At 36.6% G+C, this 20318-nt stretch overlaps 2 protein-coding genes across 10 annotated transcripts in view; one reads left to right on the top strand and one right to left on the bottom strand.

Moving 5' to 3' along the window:
* Positions 1–20318, bottom strand: part of LOC129743504 (CLIP domain-containing serine protease B4-like) — a 170969-nt gene that overhangs the window by 74294 nt on the left and 76357 nt on the right. The gene's annotated exons all lie outside the window — the stretch shown is intronic.
* LOC129743545 (uncharacterized) overlaps positions 1–20318 on the top strand; it is a 100213-nt gene that overhangs the window by 73621 nt on the left and 6274 nt on the right. For 2 of the 5 annotated variants that reach the window (XM_055735610.1, XM_055735585.1), the window contains exons 1-2: positions 13894–14033; positions 18410–18520. In XM_055735610.1, the coding sequence (XP_055591585.1) occupies positions 18430–18520 (91 nt within the window). In that variant the 5' untranslated portion in view covers positions 13894–14033; positions 18410–18429. Of the gene's footprint in view, positions 1–13778; positions 14034–14170; positions 14210–18409; positions 18521–20318 lie in introns of those variants that run through there. The other 3 variants (XM_055735592.1, XM_055735594.1, XM_055735601.1) reach the window with 3 other exon arrangements.

Raw genomic sequence — 20318 nt, 5'->3', positions numbered from 1 at the left:
ATGACAAAAATGACAAAAATGACAAAAATGACAAAAATGACAAAAATGACAAAAATGACAAAAATGACAAAAATGACAAAAATGACAAAAATGACAAAAATGACAAAAATGACAAAAATTACAAAAATGACAAAAATTACAAAAATGACAAAAATGACAAAAATGACAAAAATGACAAAAATGACAAAAATGACAAAAATGACAAAAATGACAAAAATGACAAAAATGACAAAAATGACAAAAATGACAAAAATGACAAAAATGACAAAAATGACAAAAATGACAAAAATGACAAAAATGACAAAAATGACAAAAATGACAAAAATGACAAAAATGACAAAAATGACAAAAATGACAAAAATGACAAAAATGACAAAAATGACAAAAATGACAAAAATGACAAAAATGACAAAAATGACAAAAATGACAAAAATGACAAAAATGACAAAAATGACAAAAATGACAAAAATGACAAAAATGACAAAAATGACAAAAATGACAAAATGACAAAATGACAAAAATGACAAAAATGACAAAATGACAAAAATGACAAAAATGACAAAAATGACAAAAATGACAAAAATGACAAAAATGACAAAAATGACAAAAATGACAAAAATGACAAAAATGACAAAAATGACAAAAATGACAAAAATGACAAAAATGACAAAAATGACAAAAATGACAAAAATGACAAAAATGACAAAAATGACAAAAATGACAAAAATGACAAAAATGACAAAAATGACAAAAATGACAAAAATGACAAAAATGACAAAAATGACAAAAATGACAAAAATGACAAAAATGACAAAAATGACAAAAATGACAAAAATGACAAAAATGACAAAAATGACAAAAATGACAAAAATGACAAAAATGACAAAAATGACAAAAATGACAAAAATGACAAAAATGACAAAAATGACAAAAATGACAAAAATGACAAAAATGACAAAAATGACAAAAATGACAAAAATGACAAAAATGACAAAAATGACAAAAATGACAAAAATGACAAAAATGACAAAAATGACAAAAATGACAAAAATGACAAAAATGACAAAAATTACAAAAATGACAAAAATGACAAAAATGACAAAAATGACAAAAATGACAAAAATGACAAAAATGACAAAAATGACAAAAATGACAAAAATGACAAAAATGACAAAAATGACAAAAATGACAAAAATGACAAAAATGACAAAAATGACAAAAATGACAAAAATGACAAAAATGACAAAAATGACAAAAATGACAAAAATGACAAAAATGACAAAAATGACAAAAATGACAAAAATGACAAAAATGACAAAAATGACAAAAATGACAAAAATGACAAAAATGACAAAAATGACAAAAATGACAAAAATGACAAAAATGACAAAAATGACAAAAATGACAAAAATGACAAAAATGACAAAAATGACAAAAATGACAAAAATGACAAAAATGACAAAAATGACAAAAATGACAAAAATGACAAAAATGACAAAAATGACAAAAATGACAAAAATGACAAAAATGACAAAAATGACAAAAATGACAAAAATGACAAAAATGACAAAAATGACAAAAATGACAAAAATGACAAAAATGACAAAAATGACAAAAATGACAAAAATGACAAAAATGACAAAAATGACAAAAATGACAAAAATGACAAAAATGACAAAAATGACAAAAATGACAAAAATGACAAAAATGACAAAAATGACAAAAATGACAAAAATGACAAAAATGACAAAAATGACAAAAATGACAAAAATGACAAAAATGACAAAAATGACAAAAATCACAAAAATCACAAAAATGACAAAAATGTCAGAAATCCACGAGGTTTAAGTAAAGTCAGGTGGAATTCAAGTTTTTTTTTTTTTTTTAAGTGGCTCCAGAGAGTAAAAAAATCGAATGCGGAAGGCGACTGCTAAATGCTTACGTCCAAATATTTTACCAAGAATAGATATAGCAACGGTTATTCACATCAATGCCAAAACCTGTGAGTGACAGTTCCGTTATCTCATTATTGACGAAGGCATATGTCATCTTTCCGGTATCGAGAGTAAAAAAAAAACAACAGCGTTAAACTCGGCAAAGATTCCTTTCACTCTTGGTGGTTGAGTAATGGTACAGCGAGGTTCATTGTAGTCAGTGGAAGCGCAAAAAAAGAAAGATCCAATGTCACCGATCCGAGCTTTTTTGTTCTCCTTTAATGATGTCTGGGTGTGGCGTGGTAAGACTCAAAACCCTCCTTTCCACCATGCACTCGTCAATTCCCCTCCACACCTTTTAACTTGGATCGAAGGCATTCGTCACACTGATGAAGGCGAATTCCTTCTTTCTTCTTCGACTTATCGGATGCTGCGGGTTTTGGGAGAGGGTGCACTTTTACTTTCGATTTAAGCTGACAATGAAAAAATAACATTCGAACAAAAGTGAAAACCGCTGTTGCTGCTGTTGGGTTAAGCGACCCGAGGGATTCGCGCTTTGTTTTGATTTATTTTCAGCTGATGAGCTAATCAACGTTAGACTTGAAGTGTGTTTTGGTCGGAATGTTGTTTTCGTCCAAAACTGTTGATTGGGAACGTAGGAAACAATAACTTTTATCAATCGAATGATACAATAGCAGAACTTCTGCGCAATTTAAAGAAAATCACAAAAAATACATTATTCCAAGGTGTTAAAAAAGGGACAAAATTCATTAAAAAAATTTGTACATATTTTTGGTAAAAACTGTACAGTATTACAAACAATTTGAACAATTTGATTGAACAAACGATCAACTTTCTCGAAAACCACGAGGAATTTTGCTTGCAGAGAAAAAAGTTATGGAGGTTCACTTTTTGTTTAATGCTTCTCGTTTTGTGAAAAAAAACGAAAATTTTGACGCAATTTAAAAGCATTCGTCGAAACGTTTTGCAGTCTTCAATGTAAAATAGATTAAAATATTTAATATCGCAAGCTCAAAAACCTGCTTTAGCGAAGTCATAAATGGTTGCAATTATTTCTTTTGAAGTTTCTTAGAGCAAGTTCACTGGTGTTGGGAAAAAGTGGTAGAAATTTTGACACTTGTAGCACATTTTGGAAATTTTACCAAGTAAAAATGAGGCGTGGCGTAGACAAGATTTCAAAGCAGGTTCAAATTACACAACTTACCAAAAATTGTAAAATATCCTATTAAGAAATCTCAAAAATGATTTTTGATAGAAAAGAAACGTTTAAAAATAACTCGTCAGAAAACTCCAGTTTACCATTCATTACTCGTACATTTTTTTTTATGTTTTCTCAAATAAAACTGTAAAAAATATGAACGGGAAACAGCTATTTCTCTGAATTTCTTGGATTGAGTACCTAGTATTTGACAATCGGTATTTTTCTGTCAATCACAGCAATCATTGCATTCCAGTAACTGTTCCATCTCACGGCAGCTGATTTCTGCCTACCAGGTGGAGCAAAATAGCAGACGGCATTTGTTCCAAAATAAGTCCCATTCGCGACAAATTTCATAATTTAGCAAATTCGATCAACAGATCCGCAGCCTTCAAATAGATTTCATCTGGGGAACCTAGCCTAAATGATGATACTGCACAAATCTTCTTCTTTGACCACCATACTTTTGATTTTTTCACCCAGGAAATACATTTTGTTTCAGCAACAAGTCACTTTAAATTAGGAATATTATGCAATTACACCATCATTTGAACAAAACAAACCCAAGACGTATTTCCACCTCAAATCCTCAATTTATATCCTTTTTCTTTCGCTTCTACAACTTTATCACGTTGAAAAGAAAACACGACCAAACGACGACTGCTAAATAAATGAAATTTTTCACCACTCGACTATTGATGATTATTGCAAGTCCACGTCTTAAAACATGGCCTACTCCGCTGATACGTTACTGTTTCAGCACTGCAACATAACTTCAACATGAACCCAAAATTTACCTTGTTTGTTAAAAGGATGTTTTTAAGCAAATATAATACAAAACTTTGTTACTTTATCATTAGAGCAAGTTCACTGGTTTTGAGAAAAAGTGGTAGAAATTTTGACATTTTGAAAATTTTACCATGTAAAAATGTTTTCCAGATCTTTGGGCGTTGTAATTTTTAAATATCATGGTAAGGAATTATCTGATATTTTTTTCACTAAACTTAAATGTACATATCGTCTCTAATACGGATCTGCTTTAAGAACATATCTTCATTACAAAGTTCTTAGAAAAGAGAGTTTCTGTATTGGTTATACCATGTAAATTTGAAAATTACTATATTCAGCTGATACTAAGCACAACTTTTCGGTGATTCGAATATCCGGCAAATTTTTAATTTTAGTTATACATTTTTGTCAGGCAGAATATTCGGTATAACTCTAACAAAAATTCTTCCATTAGTTTTCATTTTGAACTTAGAAAAAAGGCTAAGGTTTTCGAGGGCACAATACTGAACCAAGTTAATTTAACAAAAAATAAAGTTCCCAAATTGATAGGTACACTTGGCTAGTTCTAAAAGTGCGGAATCGATTGTCAAGTTCAGAACGAGAATTTCAAATGGTATCTCAAGTTCAAACGAAGGCGTCAAAGGTAACAACACTCTTCGAACAAAGAAAAAAAAAATAAATAGGTTCCCCACTAGAATAAAGAAACAACACGAAAAAAAACAACTCCACACGAGAAAAGCGCATTTCGTTTTCGAACCATCTCCCCGATTGGATCTTACCCAATGCGAAGTGTAGCGAGACGATAGGAGGTAGGGTGTGGCAGAACCCGAAACGTGATCTTGTCGTAGACTTTCATTCAACGACTTGCTCTCCTGTAGAACGCAACCGTTCGGCTATTTTTAGACGCTTTGAATCGTTTACCGATCGGGTTCGTTTGCTGTTTGGTAGGGATCCTACTATTTAGGAAGAGGTGTATCTGTGTTGCTGCTCTTCGTTACAGCACAGCTCTCTTGGAGCTAATTCCTACACCCAAAATTCAATTTTTACTCCAATCATGAGTTCTTGATATTGTTCCATTGGTATAAGATGTGAACGCCAGCGGCGTTGATTCGATTTTTTTGTGTTGAACCGTGAAGAAAGACTTTGACAACTAACTTTATGCTTCAGGTGGAACACTTGTTAAGCTGTCGAATGGGCAAGATGAACAACGACAATTTTTTTTTAAATTTTCTTCTTTCTAATTATCCAGTAGGATAAAAATCCCGCAAAATATTTTTAGTCCTGCATCATGTTTCCCGGAAGCTCAAGTTTGTATGCCAGTGATGGGTATACAAACATTGTATAATCTTAGGCGCCATGCATATTTCAGCGCATTTTCGGCACATGGCGATCGGCATTGAAATTTTGCAACCTCTTCTTTGGGTGTACGATTCCTGCTTCGAGCATATTCTCTGCGCTCTGGTACTTTAAGTACCGCGTTACAACTTAAAACGGGAGCACCGGGAGACTAGGAGATCTACATATTTCTCATTATGTTAGACTGCGTCGAAAGCTGTACCGTTGATAAAAGTTTTGGATGATTGCTGTGTTGCCTTTAACGCTTGCAATCATGGGCGTACTTCCTTCAACAGTAGGTAGATATTTCCACAACATACTTTTCTGGTATATATACTCTAAAAAACACAACAAACCAGAAACTTAGGTTAACCATCTAAAGTTGAATCTGGATTCCACCCTAAGACAGCTCTTATGTATAAGCGCTTGTGGGATCACGGCAAAACTCATTTACGAATCCACTTTAAGTATACACATATTTATGCTCTTCGATAACCTCTCCTCTTGACGACTGAAGGCCAAACTTCTCCTGGTAATGACCGAGCCTCTGTCTTCTACTGTCTGAAAGTGGAGTATTCCAATAGATTGAGTCGATTTGAGGTCATTTTTGAATTTCTCAAAAAAAAATTTTCGCGGTCCGGTTAGGTTGAATGTAAAACTCATTCACGAGCTGATTCTGAATCTGAATTTTGAATATATATTCGGAAAGTGAATACAGAACCTGCATTCAAAATTTGAATTTTTGATATGTTTTCAAATTTCGAAACGACTTCTTGCATGTACAAACAACGATTTCTGAATTTAGATTCCAGATGAGAATTTAAAATACAAGCCAAGAATTGAAATTTGCTTCAGAGCCCTCAGTCAAAGATAGTAGATATAAAGATACCCAGCTCTTGACATTTTTCATATAAATTCCAACAGACATTCTTTCTACAAACATCAGCACCACCTGCTGACGGAAAAGGTCAACATTTCTCACAAATTGTGTTTAAAGTTCCGAGCGTGCAGATCATGATGCACTCTGATATGTTTTCAATCAATTTAAAATTATTCAAAATGCACTCTGAAGTAATTTGATTAAATTTTGCAGAATCAAATGATACTGACAGTTAAAATAATAATGAAAACATTAACGTTCACAATGCTTTTAATTTGATTATTTATATCAGCAATGAATAAAAAAAGTGTATAAAGAAAATTATAATTTAAGAATACTTGACAATTTATAATTTAAGTACATAGTGAAAAGTTGAATTTCAAGCCAGTCTCAGTGTTTAAAACTTCTTAAGATTTTATTTTTTGATTACCTCAATGTGATAACATTCCTACGGTTAAATCAGAGGAATCGAAATTAAAACATCTTAGGAGATTTTAAACTCTTGAGACCAGTTCAAAATTCATCTTTCAACTATTTTTAGTTACTGGCTAGAGAAGATTTTTCATTTTCACCTGAGGTGTACCGCTATCTTTATTTACTCTGTTAAATTTGTACATAGAACTAAATTTAGCTAAATGGCCTGCAAGAAAATCAGTTAGAAAAAACACAATACTCAAAGTGCTGCATGATAGAAACAGCTGGATCAACTTATAAAACTGTGGCATTTTACTTTATCTGAAGTGTCGTGTAAAATTTTGAAGAATATTATTTTATTATTAATTTTGCAAATTTTGAGTCTTCTTCAAAGTGAAACAATCATGCTGATATTTTTTTTTTTTGAAATTTGGATATTGTGCAATCTTTTGCAGTCACAAAAAGCGGTTAGCGAGTAGAAAAAAAAAAAAAACTAATTTAAATAGGTACTGATTTGAAATATGGCACAAATGTCACAATCCACAGATCTAAAGTGTGCAGTCCCATTTTGTGCGCTGCGCATAAAATAATCCACACCCTCATTCCCATCATTCTCATCTCACTGGAGATTTTTGAGTGCAAAAATTAATGGGACTTTTGATTGCTGTGCTTTTAGTACATGTATCCCACCGTGTGATAAAAACTGCTTTACATGAGTTTTTTCTGCTAACAGTGTTCACTGTGTTTTAGTTGCATTTCTGCCGTCATATTTGATGGTGGCGCTTATTTTTTTTGTCTCCCGGTTTTCATAAGAGTTGGGAATCTTTATATAAACTATTTTTGCCTCAGTCATCAATCTTTGATTTGAATCTTAATTAATTATTTCAATTATATATAGTTCATCCAACTTGCGAATCTGAATTAAAATATGAATTTCGAATTGGGAAGCTGATTCTAAAAGCTTTCAAGCTTTGCAACTTGGTTAAGAATGGAATTCAAACAAATTCGAATCTGAATATGAAACAAAAAATCGGGATGGTTTCTTTTGTTTGTTTGTTTATTGTTCATCATCAGATCACATATTGATCCAAATGATAGGTTAAAAATTAAAGACAAACTACAATTACACGAATTTATCCTAAACTATACTTAAAGCACTAGGGACTCTTCTTCGGAGTAACTCCCCCGAAACGTCAAAATCGAAATGATCGTAGAAGCGGATAAACGTCCTTATTGCACCTATTAGCGCTATATTAGCTCCTTAGTTATTCTGCCGCAGAAGAGCAAAGAGCTGAAGATCACGATTCCTCAAGCCTCGAGATCATACGCTGAGTTGGAGTGCTTCTAACAGTGCGGGGCAGTCGGTTCTCGACGAAAGCAGATCGGCGACAAAACAGGCACGTGTTGTGGTCCGGCGAGCCTGCAGCGTGTCGATGTCAATAAGGTGGCAGCGGCTTCCGTAGCTGGGCAGTCGGAAGGGGTCTTGCGAAACGCAAAAAAACGCCTCTGGTTGGCCTCGATACGCTCCGAGCCATTTTATAGTAGGATCACCATACAGCCGAGGCATATTCGAGGGACGATCGAACCAAGCTGCAGTAAAGACTCTTGAGACAATAAACATCCTTAAAGTTTTTTGTCATGCGAAATAAAAGATCCAGGCTTTAACGACGATGTAGTTTGTGTGGATCTTGAAATGCAGCCGTTAGTCCAGGATCACATCAAGGTCTTTCACAAGCTCAACTCGTGCAACTGTCTAATGTCCAAGAAAATAATCAGCGTGAAAACGAAATTACCATGCATTTGTTGTGATTCAAGGGAAGGCAACTGACATCACACCAGGTAGCGAAGATATTAAACTGGCTCTGCAAGACGTTGACATCTTCGGGACTGTTGATGGTTAGAAACAATTTCAAGTTGTCGGCATACGCCAGTTTTGGTCCATCGAGAAGCAGCAGCAGGTCGTTGAAGCAGTTCAGGAATATTATGGGTCCTAGGTGGCTCCCTTGGGATACTCCAGAAGAGGCAGGGAATTGATTGGAAAATGATTCACCTGTTCGACAGTAAGTTTCCGTCCTACCAAGCAGAGCGTAAAAAAGTCACCGTCATCAGTCATAAAACTGTGACTACGAAAAAATTAAAGCAGTCACATTCAATACAGACGCCTTCTTATGAGTAACTAAGCAAACAATCTTTCCTCAACCTTCAGTGAAATGAAGCGTCGAAATAATCATAGTCGCCTTCAGTTCGTCCTCGCCATTTTGACTGTGACGGAATATTGTTTAGATTAGAAAGCATTCTGAGACGACGCCGAAAAGGACATGCAGAACCATAGTACTTTGAAATATACAAGGTAGGCTATTCCTCTCTCTTTTGAAGGATGCCGGTTTTCAATAAAAGCAATACTAGATAATTTCGATAATGGACTTTATTAGTTGACGTCTGGAAAATATCTGACTAACTCTTTTCAATATAATCGTGGCCTCCTGTTTAGCTCTAAAACCTGTAGTAAACTCACATAACTCCTACACTTTCAACGTATTGGTAGGAGGCCCCGAAAAATAGTTATGGAAACAACTGGCAAATGTATGGAATTTATCAGAAAATCATTTTTTTCTTAAAATTGACAAGCATTAAAATTATGTGAAAAATATGCACTTATGCATTTTTAAGCAAAAAAAACAATATTTGGCTTTTCAACATCTCTAAAAGTAATATACAATGGGCTTTTTGTCGATTTCAAACTAAAATCTGGTGATATTTTTGCCTTGTGTGACCATTTTCTTGTGCGATTTGAATAAAAATTCAAACAAATTGACTTTTTGTCACAGAAACATGAAGTATTTTAGATCATTTATCAAATTTTTAACATGGACAGAAGAAAATATTTCATTGCTTGCTCTCAAAAAACAGGGACGACGATAAAAATGTCTTTTGAATGCTCATTATTTATGGTTCAGATCCAAAAATCCGAAGCAAAAAATAGTTTCCGATGACCCTGAAGAAACAACCTTTAATCTGAAGCCCTTTTCGAAAGAATCGAATGGCTATCGACGAAGAAATTAATAATTTTGGTTGTCATTCTATATAAAATTGCCAAATTCTCATAACTATTTTTGTTGGTATGCAAGCATGCTGTGTACATACACGGAGCTTCGAAGTGAGGTTAAGCGCAATGGCCTACCTGTTATTTTCCATGTACTATGATGCAGAACAAGCAATCCAAATTCTCGATTTTTTTTCAACATACACGATCGCTTCGAAACGACGCCATCAACTTGCTTTGACGACCGTCGTTTGAAAAATAACATCCGTCACGCGAACAGAAATCCATGACGACAGTCAAGGTTTTCCAGTCTTTTGAAGCTAGACTAGTAGTAAAATGAGACCTGAAACGTGATGGTGAAGAATCAGTGAAAATCAGCAATCAAGTCAACTATGATGTTTGAAAAATTTATGTTCTGCTACCAGGTAGTTATGGAACCATTTCAGTAAAGAGCCGCAAAATCTAGTTTGGCTATGGCTATTTTGTGTTTTACCTGATCGAAAACCGCGGACAGGTCGGTGTAGATTACGTCGGTCTAAGATCCTCTGGCAAAGCTGTCTTGCACAAAAGATGTGAACGTCAACAGGTTTGTTGTCGTAGAGCACTTAGGCATGAATCCATTTTGTTCGTTAGAGAAATAAAATTTGCAATAGCATAGCATAGCATAGCATTGGGTGACTACACACATCTTGCATTGGCTGATACACAAAGAACAACTTAATCATCAAAACAAACACAAGATGCCAAAACGAGTATCTGGATTCAATATTCGTTTCAAGTGTTGATTTTAAAAATAGGTGTAGTACAATAATGCACACCACGACAAGTCAATGTAATCATAATGGGGATGATCTGATACAGCAAATAAAACTTTTCAGATGCAGATAACTCGTACGACCCAGGTCGTTGTATTCAGATAGGAAGGGGAAGGGATATTTATATGGGAAATCCTACTCGGCAGATAGAACTGAAAAAATTAGTAAAAGCATTAAAGTTTCAAAAAGAAACGATCTCATCAGATCCATTAAATGGTATAGAAGGTTTAGGCTGTCTCCTAATTCTTCCTGATGACCCATCATTTACATCAACGTTATCCTTTCTAATCTTTATGCACAATTTCATGATTTTTTGGCTATTTACAGTATTATTTTGATAAATTTTCACGGAGCACGAAAAAAATACGTCAGATGTCCAAAATTCATGGCCAACTTCCTCGTTAGAGAAATAAAATTTGCAATACAAGAAAAATTGATCTACCTAGTACAACTAGCTCAAACAGTTTGGCAATCGCACATAGGGCAGAAATATCGCGATAATGTTAACATTCTTTCTGTCACCTTTTTTGCGGATCGGAAACATGTAAGCCTCTCTCTAAATGGAAGGGAACGTGGATTCCGTGAGCGATGCTTGAAAGATTCGTTTTATAGGAATCAACATATGCGCGTTTAAATCGGAAGATTCGAGTTCAGAATCCCATTCGATGGCGTCTAGCGTTTGTGAAATAACGGCAAAATCGGCGTTCTTGAAATCGAGAAAAAAGGATGCCGGCTTCTTGATAGGAGTCACAACTTCAAAAATTTCAAGCGAAAGATGTGCAGGAGTTAGTTCAATCGTAGCCAATTGGGATCCGTCGTTAACAAAACAGAGGTCGAGCAAGCGACCATTCTCATTCTCGACGCTGTTAATTTGGCGAGAGTTGGTGTGCTGAGTTAGTACAAGCTGGAGAACCTCATCGCCGCAATCGTACTCAGGCCAGGACGACTGATGCCGCTGGCTGGAGTCAACACAAAAGTTGTTGGAAGGTTCGGACGACCAGAAATTCGAGAGTCTTATGCGGTTGCTTGAAGTCGAGGCTGTAGAAGACTCGTTGTCCATTCTCGGTAAACCATCGGTAGAGGCGTTCACTGAATTGGCGCCACCCGAGGTTTGGAACAGCCGGGAGTCTCCGAGGATGACGCAACTAGTGAGAAAGTGACAGCACGTGTCAAAGGGTTTTTTGAACCAAAATCCTTGAATTCTCTGAATAAGATCCCAGCAGGCCAAGTCTTTGGGGAAAACGCAGTGTCTTTCAAATTAGAATCCACCCCAACTTTGAAAGATATTGATCTGAGCGTAGAAACATCAACATCCTTTCGGACCAGGGCATGAACTCCAACTGATTCGCATTGGAGACATTCCATTACGAGCTCTTCGATATTTTTGGCCGTAGCACTATTTTGCAATCGAGCCAGATAGATCCAAAAGTTTCTTTCGCGAGGAGCAACCGTCGCAAAAGTCCACGATAAGAGATTCGTAACTGTCCAAAGATCAGCATTTTTCAGAAGTTTGCAACATTCGTCACAAACCCAGAGCAGATTTTTGTAGTCAGCCTTCGACTTGAGGTGCGACTAAAGACACCCCGCACACTTTAAGTGATACGCCAGACTACAGAGGCCCTAACAAAGAATGCTGTCGGAGTCGCTTGTAGGTTTAGCGCATTTGTCGCAGGCCATATCGCATACAATGCACAAAAAAAATCGTGTTGCACTGAATTGATTTGAACACAGTTTCTCGTCTGTTTGAAACAGTATCTGTGCCACGTTCAGAGCGGGGTCGGATCAAAACAAACAACAAAAACAACCGCAAATGGAACGGATTTCAATCGGGGTAATCACGGCACGAGAACGATGGATCGGTTGGCAGTTCACTTCTCACGGCCGCACCATAGAAGAACAAAACGTGAAACAAAAACGCAACGAATAAAACTGCACAAAACACGACGAAAACACTTTTTTTTTGCTTCGATTATAGTCGTTTTAACATCTTTATGTCATTCTCGACTTATATCAACGATGCAGTTGGCGGACAGCCATTGAAAAACTTATCCGGTACAACTGTGATCGATGTTTACTCTTGGGCTCGAACTCACGGACATCGGCTCAGGAAGCTACTGACTTGCCAACTGAGCTATATCACAAGCTCTACGACGAAAACACAGTGGAAAACGGAACGTTGTAATTCTAAGTACACAAACTTCTGTTCTTTTACTAGAATGAAGTCAGACATAGGACGTGAGACATGAGACATGAGACATGAGACATGAGACATGAGACATGAGACATGAGACATGAGACATGAGACATGAGACATGAGACATGAGACATGAGACATGAGACATGAGACATGAGACATGAGACATGAGACATGAGACATGAGACATGAGACATGAGACATGAGACATGAGACATGAGACATGAGACATGAGACATGAGACATGAGACATGAGACATGAGACATGAGACATGAGACATGAGACATGAGACATGAGACATGAGATATGAGACATGAGACATGAGACATGAGACATGAGACATGAGACATGAGACATGAGACATGAGACATGAGACATGAGACATGAGACATGAGACATGAGACATGAGACATGAAACATGAGACATGAGACATGAGACATGAGACATGAGACATGAGACATGAGACATGAGACATGAGACATGAGACATGAGACATGAGACATGAGACATGAGACATGAGACATGAGACATGAGACGTGAGACATGAGACTTGAGACGTGAGACTTGAGTTTGAGACATGAGACGTGAAACGTGAGACGCGAGACGTGAGACGTGAGACGAAAGACATCTCATGTCTCATGTCTCATGTCGTGAGACGAGAGACGTCTCATGTCTCATGTCTCATGACTAATGTCTCATGTCTCATGAAAAAAAAATTCATGATTAAATCTCAAAACTACAGAATCTCATGACTTATGTCTCATGTCTCATGACAATCACAAAAAGCCGTGGAAGAAACCACCGTGAAAAAAAAAATCATGATGAAATCTCATAACTACAGAACATGTTGAAAAAAAAAACACAAATACCTAACTCTGACGCCCACTTTTCAAACCCAAAGCCATTGAACCTCGTTTGAGGAACGAAGTTCGATCTCGGAGACGGATAATTATCGCGCGCCTATGAAGCTCCTCCGCGCACAGACATCGCACACACACACACACACACACGTATACATACAAAAAGAAAAACAAATGTTTCGGGAAAAAGCTCCCTTCCGTCAGTGGTGTGTGTGTCCTTTGGCGTTGGCGATCATCCCATCCATCTCGGGTGCGCGTGGGGGATGGTGGGGGTACGTTGGTTAGCAGCCCTGCCGAGGAGGTTTTTAAGCACCAAGAAAACCAACCACCCCCCAGTACGCTCCAACCCGTTGATCCAAACCGCGAGTCACCGACAGGAGGAGATCGAAAAAAAAGAGTCAAGCCAAAGGTAAAGAACAAGAAGAAGAATCGGGTTTCGCCAGCACCTAGCCGGTATCAGTCTAATCAGTCTTGAGTTATCTTGCAAAAAGAGCAGTTGAATTTTTTCGCCCCTACCATCATCATCAACTCGGGAGGAGACCGGATCGGTACGTGTTTGCTTCTTCTGGTTCTAGTGCTTCTTCTTATTCGGCAAGGTGTGGATTTGGTTGAGTAGAAAATTTTTGTCCCCCCGAAGCTACAAATCTGCTGCCAGCCCCAGCTCCATTTATTGTGATTTGAATATTTTCCAAAAGCCGGAGGCGGAAAAGTGAACAATTTCAACGTGAGACTGTGTGCTTGATATTTTTCGTTTCGCCTTGGTTCCTCTTCGGGAGGTTGGAAGCAACTTGTTGGAATATCTTTCGTTTAAAGTTTTTTTCTCTCTGGAATTAATTTTATAAGGACTGACTGTGTGTGAAATGGAGCAGATGCTATTTCATTTGCTCAATTTTTTCCTCAACTCGGAAAATGTGTTTATCTCAGGAATAAATTTAACGAGTGTTTGAGGCCGGAGACACTGCCGGCCAAATTGGTGTGGGTGTTTGGTTCAGGAGAGTGGTTTTCCAGTGAATTCTGTGGATGATTTCCGGTGGGTAAAAAGTGGGGTTTGATTGTTGCCGCGAGTGATCGTGAAGCACTGTGATCGTTTCCGCAAACACACAAAAGACAAAAAATAAAACGGTTTTACCAGTTGGAATATTCATGAAGTACATTTATGTTTCCGGGTTGAAGAGCATCGCGATACCAGACGGCCTGTGACTTAATGCAATAAAGGAAAACGAAATCAATTCGGTTGATTGCACGATTCCGAAGAATTTCAACCGAGCGAAAAAAAAGTCGTGGCTCCATAGAGCGCTTCAAAAGCCAATTATTCGGCAATCGGTCTCCCCCAGTTTTTTTTCCTGAGACTTTTAGCCAGTGACAAATTGCCAATTTGTGCTGTTTACCAATCAATTATTTGAATTTTTGAAGGTTTTCTCACCTTTGGGAAAAACCTTCAACGAAAAATCAAAAGTCTGGTTAGGACAGGGGAAAATTTTTTAGACCGACTCCCATTTCGGTTGCGAAGATGGTCTAAAAATAGTGCGCTCACATATTGCCCCAAAAATCAGCCCAGAATGCTGACAGATAAACCATTGGGATATGAAAAGCAAAATTTGTACCAGCAAATGAAACAGAATAGAGATATTTACTGCTCGGCTAAGAGATGTTTCACGCAGGTTTTTGGTAGTTGCGCTTCGAGTTTTCCCCCTTCTGAAGCGGGACATAAACATTCGCGGGCATGTTCTATTTAAATTTATCCACTTGGCCATTAACGTGCTCATACTCTCTGATCGGGTGAAGGCTAGCGGCAACATGCAAACCAAGGAAAAAAAATCACATTCCCTCAAAAATGGTCTCTTATCCTTCGAGGAAAGACGCGCATTTTGTGGCGCAGTGCGATATAATTTAACATTATCTTTCCTTGTATCTCGAAGATTTTTTTCTTCTCTCATTTGCTCAAACTACCTTCTTCTAGAAACCTAATTGCGTGCAAAAATATGTTTTGTTTTTAGCAGCCTCTCGAAGAATGTGTATTTATAAAATGGGGCATAATTCTGAATCCGAGACGAGACGAGAAAGACGTCAGTCAGTCGCCGGTTTGCTCGTTCGCTCGATGGCCCGGTCTCAGACCCGGTATTCGACGCCGGAGGACAGTCCCAATTTAGACACCCGTCAACGTCAAACTAACGACAGCAGCCGAGGCAACTGATTGGCAAGATGATTTTTCATCTTCTCGAAAGGACCAAATTAGAACCAATCGGCGAGAATGATCCATGTTGTCCAATCAAAGGTTTGGAACTGAAAATGAGTCACGGACACGGTCTGATGAGTCACGTTTTTATTGACGAATTAAGTCAATCTTAAATATTTACTTCAAAGTGAGCACAAAGTATTGAATAAAAATAAATTGTCTCAAGCCCACAGTTTCCTAGATTTTCAATTGGAATCAAGAATTAAGAATTCAAAAATAAAAAAAAGTCAGATTCAGAATTCAGATTCAGAATTCAGATTCAGAATTCAGAATTCAGATTCAGAATTCAGATTCAGAATTCAGATTCAGAATTCAGATTCAGAATTCAGATTCAGAATTCAGATTCAGAATCCAGATTCAGAATTCAGATTCAGAATTCAGATTCAGAATTCAGATTCAGAATTCAGATTCAGAATTCAGATTCAGAATTCAAATTCAGAATTCAGATTCAGAATTCAGATTCAGCATTTAGATTCAGAATTCAGATTCAGAATTCAGATTCAGAATTCAGATTCAGAATTCAGATTCAGAATTCAGATTCAGAATTCAGATTCAGAATTCAGATTCAGAATTCAGATTCAGAATTCAGATTCAGAATTCAGATTCAGAATTCAGATTCAGAATTCAGATTCAGAATTCAGATTCAGAATTCAGATTCAGAATTCAGATTCAGAATTCAGATTCAGAATTCAGATTCAGAATTCAGATTCAGCATTTAGATTCAGAATTTAGATTCAGAATTCAGATTCAGAATTCAGATTCAGAATTCAGATTCAGAATTCAGATTCAGAATTCAGATTCAGAATTCAGATTCAGAATTCAGATTCAGAATTCAGATTCAGAATTCAGATTCAGAATTCAGATTCAGAATTCAGATTCAGAATTCAGATTCAGAATTCAGATTCAGAATTCAGATTCAGAATTCAGAATTCAGAATTCAGAATTCAGATTCAGAATTCAGATTCAGAATTCAGATTCAGAATTCAGATTCAGAATTCAGATTCAGAATTCAGATTCAGAATTCAGATTCAGAATTCAGATTCAGAATTCAGATTCAGAATTCAGATTCAGAATTCAGAATTCAGATTCAGATTCAGATTCAGAATTCAGATTCAGAATTCAGATTTAAAATTCAGATTCAGAATTCAGATTCAGAATTCAGATTCAGATTCAGAATTCAGATTCAGAATTCAGATTCAGAATTCAGATTCAGAATTCAGATTCAGAATTCAGATTCAGAATTCAGATTCAGAATTCAGATTCAGGCTCTTAAAATGCTGAGTGGCGCTTAACGAAAACTTTCATTTATTTTTTTTTCCCTTTTTTTTCATTGCTCTCCAGTTTATCAATTTGTAGGATCAATAAATTTCATGTGTAGGTACAGACCTACACATTATCTCGTTAGTTGATGTTCTGAATTTTACTCTGTTAAAGGTCAGGTCAAGTATCGAAAAATTTCTTGGGAAGCTTCAAATTCCCTACACAAGCAAAAAACCTTCCCTGTTTTTTGACTGTTCTGTTTTTTTTTTCATTGCGTTTATGTTGTTTTCCTTGTCTGGCTTGAAATGCCAGTAATTTGGCACAGAAACACCATCACCACCGCTCTGCGATGGGTGTGTATCTACTACTTTCATCTGGCTTTAAAATTTTGAAGCGGATTCTCAGCTCTCATGTTTTCGGTTGTTTGCCGGACTACGGATGAATTTTAATTGAGGTTCCTACTACGGCAATAATTCCATGCATAAATCGGAAACGGTCAGAATACTTTGGTGCATAATTCATCATCTGCCGAGCTGATTTAGATTCTATTTAAGGGAATAGTAGAGCTCCAGGATGTTTACTGTTTAAACTTGAAGTTATCGAGGAGCTCAAATAGCTCTACATGTATGAAAAAAGTATTGTAAATTTTGAAACTGGTTTTAAACTAACTGAAAAGAACATTCAGTTAGATAACTTTAAAGTTGGAAACTCAAAATCGGTTATGAGTTCCGAAAAGGAGTTTAAATTGTACAAAATTATCTGAAGGATATATGATTTTCGAGAAATAAAGAAAATAAAATAATATTTTTGTTGCCAAACTTCGAAAGGGTTCTTTGCGAAACAATAAAAATCTGATACCAAATTTTTAAATTTCTTATCAATAAAGTTTGCGAAATGTATTCGCAAAATGCAACCGATGGACCGAGGCCAAAAAATACAGCAAAATCTGACCGCGCCAAAAATTAATGGTGGAGTTTTTCTGAGACGGAGGTAAGAATGAAAAATGCCCAGGAACATCGGGCAGGGGAGCTTGGCTTGGTCAAATGTCTTGGCTGGCAGACGACGACCCCCGGGAAAAATGTGTGTTTGTTTGCCATCGGAAAAGTCAGCCGAAAAGTTTAGAGCGAATGAACTGCAGCATCAGCAGCAGCAGCTGTTTTTTTCTCTTCTGGCTTCCTCTTCCCGTTTTTTTTTTGCTCGAGTGTGATTCATCTGGTCAGCTTCTGATGGTCATATAAATAGTTTTTCCGCGTACGATGAAATTTTGTTGGTTTTTCTTTTGGAAATCGCTTCATTAAGTCAAAACATATCGTTTCCCAGTGAATTAATTATTTAAAATGTCGCTACTGGAAATTTAAATCCAAAGCTAACAAAACGCGATAAGTAATAACTTCTCTAACAACGTGTTTCTTATTTCTCTTCCGACAGCCAAATAAAATCAACCGAAGATGTTCAAGTCGCACCTGGAAATGATCGGCAGCTACGAGCCCATCAGCAAGAAGGCTCGTTTCTTCAACACCTACCTGAAGTCCCTGAAGGGTAAGTTTTTTTTAAAATGGGACATTTTGAGGCTTTGAAATCTGCGCTTCTTCAGTCCGTCTTATTCACCGGAACTGACTTCATTCCAAAACAAAAAATAGAAGCCTTTGAAATCGGTACTTCTTCAGTCCGTCTTATTTACCGAAACTGGCACCATTTTAAAACAAACAAAGCAGCAGGCTTTGAAATCAGCGCTTCTTCAGTCTGTCTTATTTACCGGAACTGTCATCATTAAAAAAAACAAAACAGAAGCTTTTCAAATCTGCGCTTCTTCAATACGTCTTATTTACCGTAACTGGAATCGTTCAGAAAAAAAAACAAAGCAGCAGCCTTTGAAACCGGCGCTTCTCCAGCCTGTCTTATTAACCGGAACTGGCATAATTTCAAAACAAACAAAGCAGCAGGCTTTGAAATCGGCGCTTCTTCAGTCTGTCTTATTAACCGGAACTGTAATCATTAAAAAAAACAAAACAGGAGCTTTTCAAATCTGCACTTCTTCAGTACGTCTTATTTACCGTAACTGGAATCGATCCAAAACAAACAAAGCAGCAGCCTTAGAAATCATCGCTTCTTCAGTCCGTCTTATTTACCGAAACTGTCCGTCTTACTTCAAAACAAACAAAGCAGCAGCCTTTCAAATCCATTCAATTTGTGCTTCAAATCTGCGCTTCTTCAGTCCGTCTTATTCACCGAAACTGACATCATTCCAAAACAAAAAAAGCAGAAGCCTTTCAAATCTGTGCTTCTTCAGTCCGTCTTATTTACCGGAACTAACATCATTCCAAAATAAATCAAAGCAGAAGCCTTTCAAATCTACGCTTCTTCAATCGGAACTGGCATCATTTCAAAACAAACAAAGCAGCAGCCTTTGAAATCTTCTTCAGCCTGTCTTATTGACCGAAACAGGCATCATTTCAAAACAAACAAAGCAGAAGCCTTTGAAATCGGCGCTTCTCCAATCAGTCTTATTTACCGGATGTGCCATCATTTCAAAACAAACAAAACAGAAGCCTTTCATATCTGTGCTTCTTCAGTTCGTCTTATTTACCGGAATTGGCATAATTTCAAAACAAAAAATGCAGAAGCCTTTGAAATCAGCGCTTCTTTCTTGGCATAATTTTTAAACAAACAAAGTAGCAACCTTTCAAACCTGCGCTTCTTCAGTCCGTCTTATTGTCCGGAACTGACATCCTTCCAAAAAAAAAAAAACAGCAGTCTTTGAAATCTACGCTTCTTCAATCGGAACTGGCAGTTTTCAAAACAAACAAAGCAGAAGCCTTTGAAATGGGTGCTGTTTCAGTCAATTTTTTTACCGGAACTGGCATCTTTTCAAAACAAACAAAGCAGCAGCCTTTCAAATCTGCGCTCATCGCACCTACAACATCATATTGTCGTGAACTGACGATTAATCTGAATCGAAATTCAGAATCTCGCTTTAACACGTCCGTCTCTCACAAGACGAGACCAACAACCAGCGTTGCCAGATTGCAAACCGCTCAAATCCGTAGGGTTGAATCAAATGTATTGATTTTGGCGAAATGAAACTAGATGACCATTTTTTTATGTCAGGTAGAATTTTCGTTTATTTGTAGAATCTCTATATGTTTTTTGATAACCCTTAGAAAATCTGTAGAAAATGCTTAAAATCCGTAGATCCACGGAGAAATCCGTAGGTCTGGCAAGGCTGCCAACAACTGATTTATGTTTTTGTTTACACTTTGAAGCTTCTATTGCAGTGTTGCCACATATTTGTTTTATTTATTTTTATAACTTTTATTTTTATTCTGAGAAATCAGGA

The sequence above is a fragment of the Uranotaenia lowii genome, chromosome 1 (assembly GCF_029784155.1).
Source record: "Uranotaenia lowii strain MFRU-FL chromosome 1, ASM2978415v1, whole genome shotgun sequence".
NCBI lineage: Eukaryota > Metazoa > Arthropoda > Insecta > Diptera > Culicidae > Uranotaenia > Uranotaenia lowii.
The sequence above is the reverse complement of the archived record's forward strand: the minus strand, read 5'-3'. Positions and strand labels throughout refer to the sequence as shown.